Source organism: Pomacea canaliculata, linkage group LG9 (genome assembly GCF_003073045.1).
Source record: "Pomacea canaliculata isolate SZHN2017 linkage group LG9, ASM307304v1, whole genome shotgun sequence".
NCBI lineage: Eukaryota > Metazoa > Mollusca > Gastropoda > Architaenioglossa > Ampullariidae > Pomacea > Pomacea canaliculata.
Window position 1 is genome coordinate 7,757,202 of NC_037598.1, and position 19,640 is coordinate 7,776,841.

At 42.0% G+C, this 19,640-nt stretch overlaps 2 protein-coding genes across 2 annotated transcripts in view; one reads left to right on the forward strand and one right to left on the reverse strand.

Moving 5' to 3' along the window:
* The first annotated feature begins 5,596 nt into the window (after positions 1–5,596).
* Positions 5,597–11,904, forward strand: LOC112572967 (mucin-5AC-like). The gene is made up of 4 exons (XM_025252988.1): positions 5,597–7,794; positions 9,299–9,435; positions 9,968–10,055; positions 10,188–11,904. The coding sequence occupies exons 1-4, from the start codon at positions 6,230–6,232 to the stop codon at positions 10,444–10,446; spliced, it is 2,049 nt and encodes a 682-aa protein (XP_025108773.1). The 5' UTR covers positions 5,597–6,229; the 3' UTR covers positions 10,447–11,904.
* A 578-nt stretch (positions 11,905–12,482) lies between these two features.
* The window catches only part of LOC112572530, a 20,370-nt gene continuing 13,212 nt past the window's right edge, over positions 12,483–19,640 (reverse strand). Inside the window, exon 6 of the transcript XR_003101021.1 lies at positions 12,483–17,304. The gene's annotated coding sequence lies outside the window, so the exon portion shown is untranslated. The remainder of the gene's footprint in view (positions 17,305–19,640) is intronic.

Below are 19,640 nucleotides of genomic sequence, written 5' to 3' on the forward strand. Positions count from 1 at the left end.
CAGTATTCAATTTGCTCAGCAATTTATCCTTGTTCTCTGTTTTAAACTTCATCATCTCGATGTCCAGGATGGCAGCGTTTGACCTCTGTCACTCAGAAGACTGAGAGGCAACGGTTCAGTAACATCACTCGACAACCTAACATGAAACCTAAAACCTCATCATATCGTTTGATACGATTGGAAGTGAATGATCGATTTGTTACCCGAAATATCGAACCGACACAATTCAGAAAGTAAGAATCGATCATTTAAACCCAGCTTAGCATTTTTCCCGTGCATTTCCCTTTAAGAACTACTGTTTTCTTAGTTTTGTTCTTTTTCCCAATTAAGCTCACTCTTTTATTGTCTTTTTTCTTTTCTCTCTTGCTATCTTTTTTTCCTTTCCCTGTAGATCGTGATGACTGTTGACAAGACTAAAATAAGGAGGCGAACTGAGCAGTCGCTTGTGCCTTTGATGTATTTAAGTTCAGCGATTTTTGTCTCGTTTGTGCTCGTGTGCACTGTCATCTACATTGTTAGGCAACTTTGGGCTGCACTAACTGCAAAAACATTGATGTGCATAGATGTAGTCTTGTATTTTACTCGACTGATTATTTTTCTTTCTTTCTATCTTTGTTTGTTTCTTTGTTTGTTTGTTTCTTTCTTTGTTTCTTTCTTTGTTTGTTTGTTTGTTCCCTTATGAGAGTCTGTTTTCGGCTGTTGAGAGTGTGAGTATGCTTGAGAGTAAGCTTTAAAACACTTTTTTGTTTCACTCTTTCCTTCTTTCTTTCTTGTTTGTTTTTTTTTTGTTTTGTTTTTTTCATTTATTCGTTTGTTGTCAAAGCAATTTCAGAGACATTGTTTTGTAGCTGTGAAATCTAATAAAGTAATCAATACATTTTTACCTCGTCGACTACTCTTCAACATTTTTTAAACGAAAGCATTACATATGCTGGCATTGTGTTGTCCGAATGTTTACCAGGGATGTTGACGCGAGCGATGAACACCAAGGAAGAGACCCGTGGAAGACACTGAGCACAGTTCACCAAACCATTGGGTGCACAAACGATCTGCCCCAGGCACCATCCACCTGCTACAACTTCCACAAGAGACACACGAGAAGAGAAGTGTCGGAGGGTCAGCGGGTAGGATATGGAGGGGTGCGAGAGGAGGGGGAGATCGGAGATGTTTGTGACTTGTGTTTAAACTTTCATCGAAACTTGTTTGCCAGGGGTTCGCTCAGAGTTCAAGATGAATGATTGTAAAAGGTACAAATGGAAACACTTTAAATAAATAGTAAATATGTAAATAATTTATCATCACAAAGGATGAAATAAACAAACAACATTATGGATACCGTCAGGCGTCAGTCACGTGATTGTGAGGTTCTTTCCGTCTTGTCGTGCTTCAAGTATCCCGTCGCTAAGATGCTTTGTGTGGTGTCAGCTGATCCTATACCCGTAAACATCCTGATTACACGAGCTAATAGGATGCTAAATGTCACAGGGTGTGTGATTAGACTCCACGTGTAAGTGTGATTGGATGCTTGTGTGTGTGAAAGAGATGATGCTAAGTTTGAGAGTGATCAGGTAGCCAGTCGATCGGTTAGTTCCAATCCTCAAACACAGGTCCTGTAGGTGGGAGTGTTATTTAACTCGGAGTTTGATGTGTGAACACAATCATGCTGACCTGACTGTGAGCAGGCCAGATGCTAAATAAACTTTTGCTAAGTGAGAGAGTGTTCTGGGGATAACTGCGAGTGTCATCAGATGCTCAAGCTGTGTAGTCAGATGCCGAGACGATTCATGTTGGAATAAACCTCACTATTCAGGGTTCACAAAGGACGCTGAAGTGCAAGGATAGGATCCTGCTCTAATCCAGTGCAAGAGCTGGCCCTGCAGGACTTAGACAGTACAGGCTATAGGCAATCAGAATGCTGCAATAGAGTAAGTTCCCTTTTACCGCCAATTGCAACACCAAGATGGCTTCGTGGTCAGAGGAGAACGGTTTCAGCTGACGTCGATGGTGGAAGGGTTCCCCTGTATTTTTACCCAAACTCATCTTGAGTAGATGAGAACGGATAAGGACAAGGAAACTTTTGTTGAAATTTCTCGATCACTTTCAAAAAGTCATTAAAAGTCGAATGAGACACCGACAAAGATTCTGCACTGTCTGCAGTTTTCTGATGACATTTCTTACGAAAAGCTCGCATAGTCGCCTCAACGACTCCTTCGTGCTATGCGCTCCCTCATCCACTTTCTCTCTCTCTTTCTCTCTCTTTCTCTCTCTTTTATTCTGTTTCTTCGAGGAAAATAGCTGCTTACCTACAGTAATCTACAATATTCTGCACGATGGATGTTTGTAGGACGTTGCAAGCAGTCCACCTGCGAGGGACCTTTGCTAGATGAGCCCTTTGCTTGAGAGGAAGAGGGTGTTGCAACATTGCACGCGCAGTCTTTGAGAAGATTGCAGCCCTAACTGTCAGTGTGATCTGTTGCTGTTTGAATCTGACCTGACGCCACGCTGACGTTGTGTGGGTGTGGTCTGACGCCACCTGAAGGGGATCTGAGGCCACATGCGCGTGTGATTTGATGTTGTGTGGAAGTGTGAGTAGGATTTTACCCTGTGAAGTGTTAATTGATGTTCAATCTTCTGTGAGACATCACTTGTAGTTGCCGATTAAAAACACCAACATCAAAAATTGAGGAAGATAAAAAGAAATGAAGGAGATGAACTAAGCTGAGAAAGTGAAGAAATTGTTTTCCAGTGTTTCTTCTCTTCCTTGCTTCCTTGAAAACGCATCGTCTCAGTTGCTGCCCTTCCTCCCAATGTAAACCTCATTAAGTTCAGATGCTCAGTCTAACAATACACACAGGCCGGTGGCAAAGACAATACGAGGGAGAATAAGCTCGGCACCCACTGACGTCACGACGGACGTCACCCATCACGTGATCGAGAGTCTGTGCTTACAGGCGGGGTGCGAACTTGGCGGACACTCCCCCTCCCTCACAGGAAAGAAAAACACATTCAGCCATCAAGTTTTCCAGTGAGATATTAAAAATGCATTTAGAAAAAAATAAAGCCAGCAACTCTGGGAATAAATAATGTGAAACAGAAGACGGTGCGCCGTCGGAGCAGGCAGACGTACGCAGATGTTGCTGCAGCCGTGCACTCAATAATGAAACACGCCCAAATATCACAAGGTCTGCAACATATAAGCAAGGGACGCCTGCAGCTTTAATGAAGGAGATTATAATGAAACATCCATGACGAGGTGGCAGCCAGGGGACTCGGAACGCACGACGGGACGAGGCTTGGGCTGGGTCCTTGTCTAGTCTGTCTGTAATTATCTGTCCTTCGGTTTTCGTTGTTGTTTGTTTTTTGTTTTTCTCTCTGTCTCTGTCTCTGACTCTCTCTGGTCTGCCTGGAACCAAAATTTTTCTATCTACTCTGTGTCATCGTACCTTCTGTCCCTATCTTTCTCACTCACCTTACACCTCTTTCTCTCTCACATACACACTATATATTTATATGCCACACTGTCTCTCACTCAGACACACGCACACACTCTGTCTCTCTCGTTCTTCAAATTTCTCTCTCACATACACTATAACACACACACACACACACTCTAAAGGTCTACCACTTTTTCTCTTTTTTTTAATATCTCTCTCTCACACTCACACAATCAGTCGATGGATCAATCAACATATATATGTATAGATAGGTGCATACAGACAAAGAAAAATTGTGTTTTACACCTAAGCATCAACTGATATTGTTTTATAGAGAGCCTGTCTAGCCTTATTAACACGTGTCACATCAAAACATTTCGATTCCTTATTGCTATGGGGCCATTGACTACCCGGGAAGGAGACAGAGGTGTGGAGATAGAGTAACGGTTCTTTCAAATCCATACCTGAAATAATGATCTACTTCATGAATTCAAAGAAACTGCAGTAATTCAAACAAAAATTGAAATACAAGTGAGCAGAGTGATGCCCCTTCGTGTTACAGGTATGAGGACTAGTTCTCTCATCTTTTCTCTTCTTTCTTCTTCTTTTTTTTTTTTTTTTTCTTGTGGTGTCATTGGGTTTACGCCATGTTTAGTGTCTGCTGAATACTGTTGATCTGTGCCTTTAGTTACATGTTACACTGCCACTGTTCTTGACTGTTTTCCTGAGTCCATGCCACATTGTTGTTTTCATCGTCTAACGGTCTCAACCGCCATATCGGCGCCATCTCAACGCCGGATTTTCGTTTTCTGGATTAATTCTCCACTTCCCTGCAATCGTTCAACTCTTTCCATTCTACGGTCAATTTTTTTGCAATATTTTTTTTCCGCTGTTTAGATTGTTGATGTACGTGAATCAACAAGCCTGGACTTGACCCTATGACCTCTTGTCTACCTATATGCTCCTGCTTCGTTCATTTTCTACACTGCTACTGTTTTAATGCGTTTGGAGTCTGTAAAATATAATTTCTTAATTAGAAAGTTACAACAGGAGCCAATTTATAGTAACAAAACCTTTTATTCCTAATGCACATTTCTTCTGTTTGTGGTTGTTATTAATAATAACAATGAACATCATCCCTACTGAGGCTAACCCACCAAGTTGATGTTGGTCTCTATACTTCAGCATCAAAGGCTTCTAGACTTCTGAAGAAGTGAACCATGACATTTTTATTGAACTCCTCAAAAACGATTTTGTCTCTTTTTTTTACAATTTTGAGTTCAAGACATTAATTAATGCAATGAATAGAGTGTACATAGGAAATATGCTTTTTAATTAGGTTTTGTCTTTAAAATGTACAATGATATAAATTAAAAAAGTTCTATTAAACAAAGTAAATAGAGAGTGTTTTCTGGCACTCGGGAACAGCTGCACCAACAGGTAACATTTGTATACTTTACATTTTAACTTGTTTTTGTCTGGACTAAGACTTTATCAAGCTGAGACATGTACATACATATCTCTTCTTTCAAAGGAACCGGACTGTCACTTCACAGGCGAATGGGGGGCGACTTTTAATGTCTGAATTTGTTGCAGGATTTTAACTGGTATATTTTCCCCTTCTAGTCTTCTTTGTTTCTTTCTTTCCATTTGAGTTCTGACATGAAAGAGAAAGACACCTAGCTACCTGTCACGGAGGCGAAATCAGAACACGGACAGGTAAAAAAAGACCCTTGACGGTGATTTGTTGCCAGTAAATTAGGTGAGTTCACACTGCTGTTTCTTTTCTTCGGATTTAAGTTACTGCCCCCATTGTAAGTGTCCGGCAAATACCCGTTAGTCAGGACACGCAGCACCGCCGCGGCAGAAGATCAAAGCGCCGCGTGTCAGGACCTGCAGTCTGCGACTGACATCAATCATGTCCTTAGTCACGCCCACACGGCCTTCAGATTGGCGCCAAACCACTCTGTAACAGCTGGCACTTGAATTAATTTAGAGCTTATTGAATGCTTACAGCCGGTAAATTGGTCTTGGTAAGAGAGACCTTAGAAAGGTTTTTCTTTTTATTTGTCTTCAAAGAAGTTTCCTCTTACAAAAATAGTGTATTTTTTCAGCATACACTTTATCCATTCATCTTAATTATTTATTATTTATTCTTCCTTTATTTGTGCTTCTTTTACTCAGTTATTTCCTTTTCGTAAGATTTTGACAGACTTTTAAAACAAACTTTTTGGTCCTGGACATTGTCAAACATCACTTTAATAATATTCATTATGGTTCTTTGATATATTTCTGTCTACTTTTCTGTACATTATGGTTGTCTCCTTCTGTAATTTTGTTACCAATTCAAAAAATATGTTTCTTACTAAACAGCAGAACTGATAAAAAGAACATGTCTCCTTCCAGCAAAGTGCGATTTTGTCATGAAGATCCCTCAAAGTGGTCGCTGGACATGTTTGGTCCGGTGTGAGACTATTATCTCGAGCAGTGAGTATTACTGCCTATATATTATAGGATGGGCGGGGCAGCGGGCCTGATCTCACGCTCTTTCTGTCGTGTAAAAAACAGTTTAGTAGTTAGGTGTTAACTGAATCCTGTTGACTCCAGACGAACTCTCGGCCTTCCGCAGTAAAGAGTGCCAGATGACTGGGAGCTGTAAATGTAGAAGCCTGTGTCGGGCTCAGTATGTTGTGTGGATTGGAAGATACACGCTTCAATGATGTTGTTTCAAGCTGGTCACATGTTGTTGAACATTAATTGTGTTTGATATTATTATCGCTAAGAAAGCGAACGCAATGTCTATTATCATTCTCACCTTCGCATTGGCAGTGGCTGCTGGGATAGCGGGACTTTCTGCTGCTTTGTCGATGGCGACATCCAGTCCCAGCCCCTGGACGTCCAAGAGCGGTTCATCTCAAACAAAGAATGCTCTTTCTACCATCTCCGCGATGACGGAAGTGACGACATCGCCAAAGCTGAGGGATGTGACGGGAAATAACATTTTTTACAGCACGCAGACGGCTCCAAACACGGACTCTGTAATAGTTCGAAATATCTTGCTTGGAAACACCCTGTCAAAGTCTTTTGTATCTTCAGGTCCTCTCATGTCTCACAGCACAAGTTCTAGAAAAGTTTCCAGCTCGGCTACCGTTTTCCCTCCCGCAACCGGGACTGTAAGTGTTTATTCTAAAAGCACCACCCCTACAACACAAATAGTGTCTGATGTGTTTAGAGGACCTTTGTTGAGAATTTTGATGTCTATTTCTGGACCAGGGACATCTACTGAATCTGATACAACACCAACACCAACATCAACACCAACACATGGCAGCTCTACATCTTCGAGCTCTGCATCTTTACCCACAACATCTGACAGCTCAACACTTTCAGGTATTACCTATGGAAGTGTAACAGCGCCTTCTGGTGTCATGTCTGACAGTCCGGTAACTACGGTTACAAATGTGATGTCAGAGAGTGCAACAACGCCTGCTGCTGTTACCTCAGACTGTTCAACAACACCTGTAGGCGTTACTTGTCCCACCACAGTGATGGCTACAACGGTAGTGTCTGCTAGTATCATGTCAGGTAGTCCCCAAACAACTCCTGAAAACATTGTAAATAACAATAGAACAGTGCCTGCAGTTCTTGTGGCTGGTAACATCACAACACGATCTGCAAGTGTCATGTCTGACAGTCCGACAACGCCTGTAAGTGTCGTGTCCGACAGTCCGACAGTGGGTGGTTCGTCTGTGTCTGGTATTTTCTCAGGAAACACCCAAGTGTCTGAGACCATGGTGCCCAGTTCATCCAGGTTTTCAAGCTCCAGTCTGCCTCTGAGCACACTAGTTCCAAACACGATGACTGTAAGCCAGCACATCAGTTCGGAGAGAACCTTGCCTGGAGTTACCGGCATCCCACCCAGCACCATGTCTGCTTCCTTCTCTGACAGCACAGCTGCTTCTGGAAACATCTTGCCCGGAAGCTCGACTAATTCTGGATACATACAGTCGGACTCTACCATCATGTTTGGAAGCTCGACCCCTGTGTCTGGAAACACATTGTCTGACAGTCCAACGATGTCTGCGACCTCAGGATCTGGAACCATTCCCATGTCTGGAAGCTCGCCTGGTGTAAGCACAGATTCTGTAACAACGTTGTCTGCAAACTCCTTGACGACTGTTGCCACTACAGACAAGCTGACGACGCTGACGACGCCACAGACGACCAAGTTAACAACATCAACAACTTCTACAACAACGACAACAACGACAGTCGACCCCGTGCGGTGCAATGGCAAGCTTCCTCCTGTGAGCGTTGATGCCAGCCTCGCTGTCATCGCCCCTCAGGTCATCGGCTACAGGTGGGTGAGGGTTCCAGAATTCCTGCCACCAGTTGACACATACTTGAAGCACAAAATAAAAATCAAAAATAAATAAAAACTTCCTTTGTTAGAGCATCACTTCAAGACAGACAAACACTACAATGTCTGCAAACATGCTTCCTGCTTGTAAGAAATAGATGATTAGATGGGTCCAATAAAATCTCCAGAATGAATTTTTTTATCAAATGACCGAATAAATTGCAAAAGTTTAATTAAATATATATACAGAAAGAGAAAGATAGAGAGATAAAGAGAGGTAGCGTGCTCTCTTCGAATGTATGTGACACTTGTTGAAAATTGTCGCCTTTTCCATTTAAATAAATCAGCAGTTAGTATAGCATCCTCTCTTACACTTTTGCCACCTATGAAATCATCCCGACCATAAGTACTCAATGTCACAGCTGGAAACTCCTAATTTTGTTTAATTAGTTTATTTATTTACAAGCAACTGTTTGACATAACTCTACAAAAAGCTGAGGTAGTTCTCGCCTCGTGTTAATTATAAAGTCCCGGTGGGTGTTGCTTCAACACATTTACTTTGAGATACAAGACCGGGAACAATGATCTTGATTGAAGGACATCCAGCAGCAATGTCCTCGGTGGCTGATCGCCTCGGTGTCGAGCTGCTGCTCATGAGTGCTTCCGGAGGGACACGGCGGTGCTTGAGTATAAAGCTACCCACGCATCAGCGGGTATGTACCCGCATCAAAGGGCCTTGTCAAGCAGTGCTATGCATGATTCATATTCGTACATAGTGGCAACAGAGCAAGATCTGCTTGCAAAAGGAAGCAAGAAATTCTTGTGTCCAATCTTCAACTTCTTGGCCACATGCCTATGTTGGGCGAGCTGACTGTGGCGGTTAAAAGCCGGAGCGGGAAAGCAAACAATATTTCGAATCAATCATTTAGTGAATGGAAAAGAAAACAAGTCTCTTGTTTATCCGGTCTTCTTCCAGTCCTTGTTGACTTGGGCTCTAATTTCTTTTTTCTTGCTGTGGGAATGGCGAGTGAATAAGAAGGATAAGGTTGTGTCCTGAAACTTGGGTTGACTGGTGCATGAGGAAGCAGGCTAACGGGAGGGTAAGCTGGTGCGTGAGGGTACAGGTCAAAGGCAAACTGGAGTGCACCATTAGTTTCAATTGATTGGGTTTAATTATTTACATGAAACTGATTCCTCAAATCTAAGCAAACATCTGAGGTCCATTCGCAAGTTACGACCCTCTAAATGTCACAGTTCTCACCTGGGATTGGGAAAAAGTCAAGGTCCTGTCTTCCGCGTGTTTTTTCTGTTGGCTCTTCACTCTTGGCTAAAAGTACCACCCATCCAAACTTTTAACTCAACCAGTAAATAAAAGTAATAAAAATGAAATGAAGTGAAAAATAATCCACCTTAAGGCGCAACGCCAAGCATCACTCAAAATCTCCCCGAAATACTGTCACAAACAGGTGGTTGCAGATGCTGATGGCATTCTTGCCTTGCGCAGGTGCAACGACGGATTCAAGGAGACAGGCAGAGGGTCGGCCATCATAGAATGCAAGAAGCAGCAGGGTTGGGTGGACGAAGCAGGCAAGGGCAATCCCGCAGGACTAGAGTGCGAGCGGCTGAGACAAGAGCCCGAAGGTATGTGACAGAGCAGACGGTAACCTGCAGGACGGGCAACGAGACATCTGTCATTCTCTGAGCTTACTTCTAAGCTACAGCTGGTGTGATGTCTCTACAACAGTCACTAACTACCAAGCAATAAAAGACAGAAAATGAGTAGTTTTAAGCTTTACGATTCCTTTTTTTTTTTTTTTTTTTTTTGTAAAAGGAATGAGTCTAAATACAAATTTTTGTCTCCTAAGTTTCTAAATTACCCGAAGCGGAATGTTTCCAATACGGTATCGTTAGCTTCACCTTTGCCCGTTAACTGAAATTGCAACTCAATGTTGCTGTTTACAATGTTTAGCACCTGCTATATCATGTTTATAGTGTTTACCAGATATCTCATTTCACACTGCTTATCGGATGTTATCTCCTCTTACTCTGTTTACCGGATGTCCTCTCAAGTTTAAAATGTTTACCACATCACATTGGTGTTTACCGCCTGTTGTCTCATGTTTACAGAGTTTAACCAGGTGTCAAATGTTTACCAGATATTGTCTGTCTACAGTGCCTCCGTGGCTGTATCCAGCGCTCATCGCTTTGTTGGCGATGCTAGTTCTTCTTGTCATCTGTTTCCTTGTCGTCTATATTCTCCGGTAAGGCTTTATCTGTGAATAGATTATAACTTACCTGCTTATCTTCTCTTGTCTAAAGAGATAGGTTCGAGTCTGATAGATTTTAATCGATTAACAGGTAACTAGTCAATTTTAGTTTGTCCTTTTTTTCAGATCACGTGGTGTCTGTGCCAGACGCAAACGGTCTCCAGAGGCAGACCCTCACCTGAGGCGGAAACCGAATCCTAGCTCCGCTCTCTCACTTCCACCTGGGCATACGAATACAACAATGTCCGGTAAAAAATGGTCGGGAAACGAAAAAACAAGACGTTCGTTTTGGTCTTCTCAGATAAAATCCCACGACAGCCGCGTCTACCCGGCGCCCATCGCAGGCCTCCGCCATGGCGACGGGGTACCCTGGGTGGAGGCATGAGACATGCCATGTTAGTGAATCATGTCTCGTGATCAAGGAGTCAGATCTCATGGCTGGCCGCTAACGACGCGTCAAGTCTCACAACTGCTTAATTACAATGAATAACCCTAACCCTTGTGATTTATTATTTACAATTAGACATACCACACATGGCTGGGAATTTGACCCTAAGAGTGTCGCTAATTGTACTGGATACCTATTATGCTACCTACACCTTTTCCTAAACCAAATAACAAACACCATAGCAGATTTAGGAATAATAATAATAATATGATGTCTGCACATTGCGGCCATGAATATGGAATAGGAATAGGGAAGGGTGTAAAATAATAGTAATCACTCTCACCAAAACTACACATACACATGGATAGCAGAGGACTACGGCGAGAGTGCCTTTCACAAACAAAATCCCTGAGACTTGACAATCAAGGAACTAGTTTCTTCCAGCTATTTTAAGCTTCTCCCGTCTTCCCAGACCCAAACCTAGACAAAGAGGGCTTTGTGGCACAGTATTGCGAGTTAAGCCATGTGTCAAGACTGCAATCGGACTTTGAAGATCAGTTTCTACCTGTACAAAGGGGTGCAGAAACTCGATACATAAACTTATGCCACAAGAAGCACATCTTGAACTAAGAGCAAAGCTTGTCTGAGCAGTCGATGCAATGTTTTAGAGAACGAGGCGTCTAAATGAGCGAGTTTCTTCTTGTTGATTGTTGTTTCTTGTCCCGTGCCTTTTGTAGTTTTAGACTCTTCCCCTTAACGTAGATATTTAGAGGACTAATTGTAAAAGCGAGATATTATTTCTCAACTCAGGATGCCATCGACATCATTGACCTACAATCATTTTCATTTTTCTTTCTCCCTTCCCGCTTCCTCGTGAACCTTGCGAGAGCCGCCAGCAGGGGAGGTAATAACTCAAACGTCGGTCACAAAGTTCTTCTAGTTCAGTCCCCTGATCTCCGTAGGTTAGTGGTGGAACCGGGAACAGCAGGCAGATTTTGTGACGAGGCAGTCGTATGAAATTCTCAGCTTAAGTGTTTATAATTGTTAATTTTTTAAGAATACATTTGAGTGTGTATATTGATGCTTATAATTAATATATTTTTAATAATGTGAATGTGACCTGTCGGGTTTTGTTTTTTTACTTTGCTATTGTTGATGACCTATTTCTACAGCTCCGACAGAAATTCATTTTGCAGTGGTTTTACCATGTTGAATTGTAAAGATTTACTTGCTGCTAATAAATTAAGAGATTAAAGTGAGATTTTTCTGTAGTTTATGCTGGAAATATGTATTCCAATGACTGCATTTTGCCAACGGCAACCTCGCTAAAAATTCGAAAATAAAAACTATATTGTTGTTTGGGTCAGTTCATGAGAAATGTGTGACCTATAAACATACATAAAAACACATAAAATACGCATGTACAGACGCACACACATTCATGCATACATACAAACGTATATTTGTGTACAATGACAGCCTATATCGCTGCTAATCTGACCATATTTCGTCATACCTCACACTCCGCAGATGTCTGAACTGCCAAGACACACTAACATGGCATATTGTCATGACACACTGCCCAGAAGTCATAGTGCACAGCATGTCACAGCACTCAAACTGGTTGGCTACAGTGAAGAAGGAGATGAAGCCGTTCATAAAATACTACCAACAGATCGCTTGTAAATTAGGTGTACATACACGGAGAGGCACGCACACGCGCGCGCACACACACATACGGACAAACAACATGACTTAAAAATATATAAAAACTTGATGCCCGTATCTTCATTTTATTTCTCCTGTCTTGATTTTTCTCTCTCTCTCTCTCTCTCTCTCTCTCTCTCTCTCTCCCTCTCTCTCACTCACACACACACACCCCCCACATGCACGCGCACACACACAAACACACAAACAAAAAGAATAAATAGACAGAAACGGGAGACAGACGCACGAATTAAATAGACAGTAAAAGATGAGGATCACACAGCATAATAAATTTCCTTTCAATGGAAAACAAAAGCGAAATCGGATTGGTTCACAAATCTTTTATTTTCCAAGACATGAACTGTAACATTGTGTCAAATAATGATTTCGTCGTAAGACGTAAACTCACGAGCGACAGCCAACAGAATGCTTAGGCATGCGCACTTCATCGTGTGTCTTCAAAAAATAATAACAACAATAACAATATCCTGGAAATAGCAGTAATTAAATGCGACTTTTTCTATAAAATCTATCGTAAACCCAGGCTTTCACAATCCATTTTTAATTTTGACCCAGGCACAAAACACAGCAAAGATTTAAAAATGAAATAGGTACCGTCTGCATTTAAAAAAAAAAAAAAAAAAAAAAAAAAAAAAACAACTCCTGCACCTGTAATACTTTACTTGCTGTTCCCAAAGTCCCGAGACATAAGGACATAAGTCAATGAGTCAAAGGTCGCACGTGCCAAAAGTAAATTACTGGCGTGTAAGGGTGGAAAGAAATGAGGTGGGGGAGGAGAATGCTATCTTCTGGGTATATTTCGCAATTTCTGTTCTAAAGAGTTTCTTTTCCATCTTTTATTAGGTCAAAGGTTAAAGGTTAGGCTTCAGGTTACGTCAGAGTCGTCGAGGGCTCGGGTGGCTTCCTGTCCGGAGGCGCTGCATGTGACTAAAGTAGAACAAGTAAATAACTCTTCGAAGGTGTAAGTGGAAGACGTTTATCACCAGCCCTGATTACGGGACACTATAGAATTATGTCTCTAGTTTAACTGTTGTTATGCCTGCGTCAGAGAAAGCTGGACATAAAAATGCCCTGCAGCACCTCATAGCAATGTTTCCCTCTCACCTAGTAATTTGTAGTTCTCAATGAATCATGAAGGTGATTATTTTTCTCCTTATCATGTAGTAACCTTAAAAGGAATGCGAAAGTTCCAACACTCAGGGTCGAACGTGGCTGGTGGACAAGCGATGGACCGCTTATGCAAGAAAAGGGAGCGCACGTGGAAGCTCCGAGAGGTCATGGGGAGCAGACAGCCAGCCAAGCGTGTGATGAAGGTCCTCCCTCTTACATGAATATTTTAAATCGTATTTTGCAGCATGCTGGTCAACCTTCATTATTCATTTCAATTTTAATTAGAGGAGAACCTTGTTTCGTCAATTTATATCCACTTTTATTAAAACATTGGCTTGTAAATTTGTTTCTATTTTAAAATTTGTGGTGGTGTTGCTAATGGTGGAGGTGGCATGAAAAGAAAAAAAATAATATAATTTCAGTTTTTAAAAAGAAATACTGACATGCCATCTATACTATGTTTAATGCTTAACAATAAATTATGGCAATCCAGAAACATATAGAACAAAAACATTTGCTTTTATTCTGATGTGTGTGTTTCAGATCAGGGCAGTTTCGCGTTGTGGTGGAAACAATGAGAACGACCGTGACTATGTTTTACCGCTTTTGCAACGGCAAGAACTTTGTTTAGAAAATAGTAAGCAGGATTTTTTTTTATGAAAACAGCTATATTTTGAATCCCCATTCAGCGGTAAGTATTCTACAGTGGAGCAACAATTTTTTTTCTTTGTAGAAGACAAGGGGGCGTTTAACATTTAATTTAGTTGATTATTATGACCGTCTATTTTTATACCGGTGACCTGTGGGCATGTACATGTATTATCTTATACCAAGGGAGAGCAGTCACGCGAATGCTGACGCAATCTCCCCGCGGATTATTTCACGTCATTCGGTGTGTTTTGACGTAGGAAAAGTTGTGATAGGCGTAACTACGGCGACTGCGGCCAACTGAGGTGGGAGCTATGCCGACTACACGGTACAGAGATTATGATTGGTCGGCATGGACCCCACGAAGGATCGCTAAGCAGCGTCCTAGTTACCTAGTTGCTAGTGGCCTGATTGGTCAAAAGAAGTAGAGGCGATAGTTAAATTAGGAAAACGAACGTTTCCCTGCAAATAGACACTGATCTCACTCAATATAGCAAAGAGGACCATCAACACCTAATCACCTCAGAGATCAAACTCAAACTGGGCACCACCTACAAGGGCTACACGCAGATATACACAGATGGCCCCCACGACCCAGAAACGCAAGCAACTGGGCTGGGAGTTTAATGTCCTGACAACATAAACCTTTCCATCAAACTCCCGACCCACACCTCCATTTTCAAAGCCGAGATGACTGCCACACAGACAGCCCTAGAGACTATACACCTCAAACTGAGGGACACCACAAGATGACAATTCCTCGTACTATCGGACTCCCTGTCAGCACTCCAGGCTCTTCAAAACCAATCATCAAACAGAGTAGACATTGTTTATGAAATATTGTCCCTCATAAACAAGATTAACAAAGAAAATGGAGATGTCAGGTTCCTTTGGGTTCCCTCCCATATTGGGTTAAAAGGAAACGAGGAAGCCGATAAACTAGCCAAACTGGCAGTAAAACAAACTAGCAATCATAAAATCACCACCCTCACCATCTCTATTTCACCAGCAGAGAGAAGAATAGCAATAAAACCAGCAATAAAATTAAGGTGGAATGAGAAGTACAAAAGTGAAGGTAAAGGAGGAGTGTAGTGTCTATATTGGTACGAGAGGGCATACAGCGGGAGGTCTGTGTTGTGGACAGACTCACGAAGTTTTACGACTACGACTACGATATGACTTTATTTGTCCCAGAGGGCAATTCTGTTGCAGCTCGATTAAAATTAAAATTCATAATTGCATGCACAAAACTATTCATGTCTCATTCATTCAGAAATGTCCTAAAATAAACATAGGAGCATCAGGACAAATCGAGTCGATATTGTGAGTCACATCTGCAATGCACTGTAACGCATTGGAAACATTTGCCCTGGGATGAATATACACAAGGGTGAAAAACAGCTGGGGGAATTCTCTCGGGAGGTAAAAATGGGCGAAGCGAAATCGTTAGAAGTTCAAGGTCGCGAGGACACATCCTTTCACGAATAATAACCGTATTACAGTACCTGCTGTTGACATAGAAACAGACTCCTCATGCCAGTAATGGTAGCAGATCTATCTGATCGAAACGAGCCAGAGAAACCAGAGATGTCCAGATCAGCGTCACCTTTGTAGAGCCATATTTCCGTAAACCCCAGCAAACAAGTATCCCTGAACAGTCGAAAGTTGTGTACCCACGCCTCAAGCCCATCAGTCTTGCCACAAATCGACTGGACATTGGAGAGCAGGATAAAAGGAAGAGGTGGAGACCTGCGTTGATCTTCCAGACGAAACTGCTTGTCTCCGCTTCACACCGCCTCTGAGTCCTCTCCTTTTAGATTTGCGAAGTGGAGGGAGCCGTATAATGTCGACTTCCAGCGCCCTAAAACTCCGGATAACAGAGGGAGATGAACTAAGACGAAGCAAGAGCTCGCGGAGTAATGAAGATGGGGGCCAGCATTAAATAAGCTGACCGCCATCTTAATATTGTCGGCTAGTGGTAACGGTCACAGCCATCCAAAATGAAACTACTGACAAGACTGAGCGTAAGATCATCATCACTACACACAGTTCGACACCCTAGTCTATCACTCAACGACTACCCGACACAGGGGCAGACGAAAAACGATGAAAAATGTAGAAAAAGCGAAATCGAGTTCAGAGCTGCAGACGTCGCACAACGAGGAGCGGCCATCTTGATCTCTAGACTAAAGATGCATCACATTACAACGGATGTTAAGGCCTATCTACCGAAGGGTAGACCCGAACGACACCTTCCTAACAACGAGGAGTAGAGCAACTACACCAGCACACGAGATACAGCGTGTGTTGCCTTGGACTTCAAACATTTCAATCTTCAGCTTTAACGCTACGCACGTTTGGACGTAACCGGCTTGGGGATTCGTTTGGATATAAGTCGCCGGAAAACAGATCGTACCGATGATACACCATATTAGCTATATTTTTCTCAGTTGATTGTGGGAGCTCCCAGCAACAAAGACAAATTTCTATCTCTGTTCCAACCAGACATAGACAATAAAGATATATTGCATTGCATTGCATTGCATTGTATTGTATTGCATTGCATTGCATTGTATTGTATTGTATATCTCATCCGTCCGTCGGACTTCTGCACCTATAGTGTGTGTGTAGACAGTAGGCAATAGAACCTTTTTAGTGTTTTCTTTTTCATTTCATTACCATTCGTTTTTTTTAAAAAACATTAAATGTTCAACCCGCTGCTTCTTTCATATTCTCACTTTGAAAACATGGTTTTCCCTCTTCAGGGCGAGAATAAAGAATAGCTGTTTCCTACCCTTGTTAATGAACAATTGTCATGGTCATGGTCATTAAAATTGTCATTGTCATTGTTATAATTGCTTCTGCAATTGCAATTATATTTTTATTGCCAGTGTTATTTTAGCTGTACATTTCATTAACCAAGGTCATTGTAATTATCACGGTCATTATTGTTAGGTTAAGTGACGTCTTATAACATCTTATTCATCGACACACACATCCTGAAGCCTTGTCTGCTACTTCATGTTGCAGAACCACCCGCCAGAGAGAGCAGAAGAAGAATAAAAACGTGGCAAAAAGAAATGTTAGAACAATATTTCAAACCCTCAAAATATCCAAGTGTTCCCACACAACAATTGCTGGCCAGGCGGACTGGCTTAACAAGAAGGAAAGTTCAGGTAGGCACAGTAAACCTAGTCCACTAGTTGCTAACTAAACAGCCCCGACTTCAGAGACACATATTAACATTGTGGTTCTACCATCCAGCGATGGTTTACCAACCGCAGAGTGCAATAGCGGCGAAGACAGGAATGACCATTCAACTATTCGTTTTTTTTTACAAACATTAAATGTTTTAATTGTTGGCTGCACCTTTTTGTTTGAAAAAGGTTGAAGAGTGCGGCCAGCGAGATTTTACATGTAGATGTCTATACACGCTCGCATACATTTGTAACGTACTCTCCACAAAACGTTACAGAGATTCCCGGGTAATTACAAATGCAGAGTATATCCGGAATAACCATCAGGTTGTCCGAGGTCGGCATATCAAAGATGTGCAACGAAAAGATGTCGCACAACACCTTTGAGGATGTGAGAAAAGCAATGACAGGAGCGACGATGACAACGAAGGATACTCTCGGTGCATATTGCAGGATGGTGCCATGCATAAGGACTTCAACATACGTTTATATTTGTTTCACAAATATTGAGTCTTGTCCTCCCGCTATAATTATAAAAGGACAAGAAAAAAGGGAGATCGACAGCACGTCGATCATTCATTTAGAAAAGGATTCGATTCTGTAAGTCTTTCAGCAAATACCCATTACAGTAAGGGAGGCGTGAACAGCAGGTTTAAAGTGTGATCTGATGTGATGTGTGATGTGTAGGTGTGCATGGGAATGATCTATTTATTATTATTATTATTTTTAATATATATTGGAAACAGAGCACCACCTCCCATTCAAATTGCCCATTGGGACTAATAAAGTTGCTTGTTATTGTTATTGTTAGGTTTTGCTAATGAGAATATGATCAATTTTTGCTTTTTAAAAAAAGTGTGAAAAATGTCCTCGGCTGAAACAGATATTTGTATTACTTCTTGGGTCTCCGTAGGTTATATGTAGTTTTTTTTTTTAAAGTTAAGCCACATATATTCGAAGCTTTAAAGACTTTGGTGACTATGCACTATACATTATGCTGTATGAACTGATTACCTTTAACCCTTGAGCTCAATCTATGCCGTTTATTATTCTTCTTTAAAGACTACTCTTTCCTAGAAGTACCACACACCCAAATACCCGTTCAGCTGACACTGAATAAGATACCTTGGTCGTTAGTGGCCCAGACAACTTACGTCCCTTGGTGCTGCAAGGAGCGTTACACCTGCAACCCGCAACACCTGGCCTGTCTCTTTGGCCACACGCATCTGGCCAGAGTGATGATCGAGAAGAAGGCAGCTGACGTTCAGGCAAGGGACAGTCGAGACAACACTTTGCACCTGGCGGTTAAGCGAAGCTTTGACCTGTCTGATATCCTCTCACGAAAGCTGGTTAGACTGGTGCTGAACGTACCCGACAGTTGAGGCTACCTGCCTCTTCATTCCGCAGTCAAGAAACTCGACCAGAAAGATTTACAGATCCTCCTCAGTTTAGGTGCTGATGTCAACTCCAAGTTGACAGAAAAGAGTCATGAGCTAGCAATCGTTTTGTGTGTGTGTGTTGTTGTTTTTCCATGTAAGCGGCCGCAATTAACGTACGGCCAGGGGAGTTAGCTGTATAACAGTCCTACCCCTTATTGCCCAAGGCGAACAACGCCCCTTAAATACTGTCTTTTGTCCCTTGCTACATGTCCAAAGTCACCTGGAGGAAAATACACCTACCGGAAGGGAGAAATGAACAAAGTCTGGTGCAAGGGAATGTGTCAGTTCTAACTTGTGAACTTTGGTGAACTTATGCACTGTGGAATTATCACCAGGAGAACAGTAACACAAAGAGACACCCGCGAGATCAGTTTCATGATTTATGTAGTAACCTAATGTTTGGCATATAGATATATTCATGTATTGTTTAATTGCATTCTTTCAATTGATTATTAAGATCTTTAGTAAATGTGTAATTAGGTGTGTGGGCGCATGCTGGATGAGTGTATCCTAGCACAGTCAGCCATTGTGCACAGGACCCACATTCTGTCCATTACAATTATATTCGTAGCTTTAAACACATTAGTTACTATGTACTATATATATTATGCTGTATGATGCTATGTTCGAGAAGAAGGCAGCTGACGTTCACGCAAGGGACAGTCGAGACAACACTACCCTTGTGCAGTCTTCCGGCCGCGTCGTCCAGGACGTCCTACCGCGGGCCGCCGTCCAGGTCGTCCGACCGCGGGCCGCGGCGCGCGGGCCGCGGCGCGGTCTCCCCAGTATCAAGACTATGTGGCAAGGTCGCAGGTTTCGCGATACAGCCGAGAAGGACCTACTAGAGTTGTAGATTTCAGAGTAATCATATACCCTGATAAAGAAGACTGACCATTAACATGCTAAATTTCCTTTCATGGAATATAACATGGATTATAACAGCTTTAAAGAATACTTTTAAACAAATACAAACATTTTATATCAGTCATACTTTAATCTACTTTTCTACTAAAAGTACTTTCTTACATGTCTTTACATACCCAATGAGTTTCTTCTGCTCATCAAGTGT

Bases quoted from the DNA above. Each gene is read 5' to 3' on its own strand.
- LOC112572967 (XM_025252988.1), top strand. From the start codon at position 6,230: ATGTCTATTATCATTCTCACCTTCGCATTGGCAGTGGCTGCTGGGATA. The intron at 7,795-9,298 runs GTGGGTGAGGGT...TGCCTTGCGCAG, and splicing joins CCTCAGGTCATCGGCTACAG to GTGCAACGACGGATTCAAGG. The intron at 9,436-9,967 runs GTATGTGACAGA...GTCTGTCTACAG, and splicing joins GCTGAGACAAGAGCCCGAAG to TGCCTCCGTGGCTGTATCCA.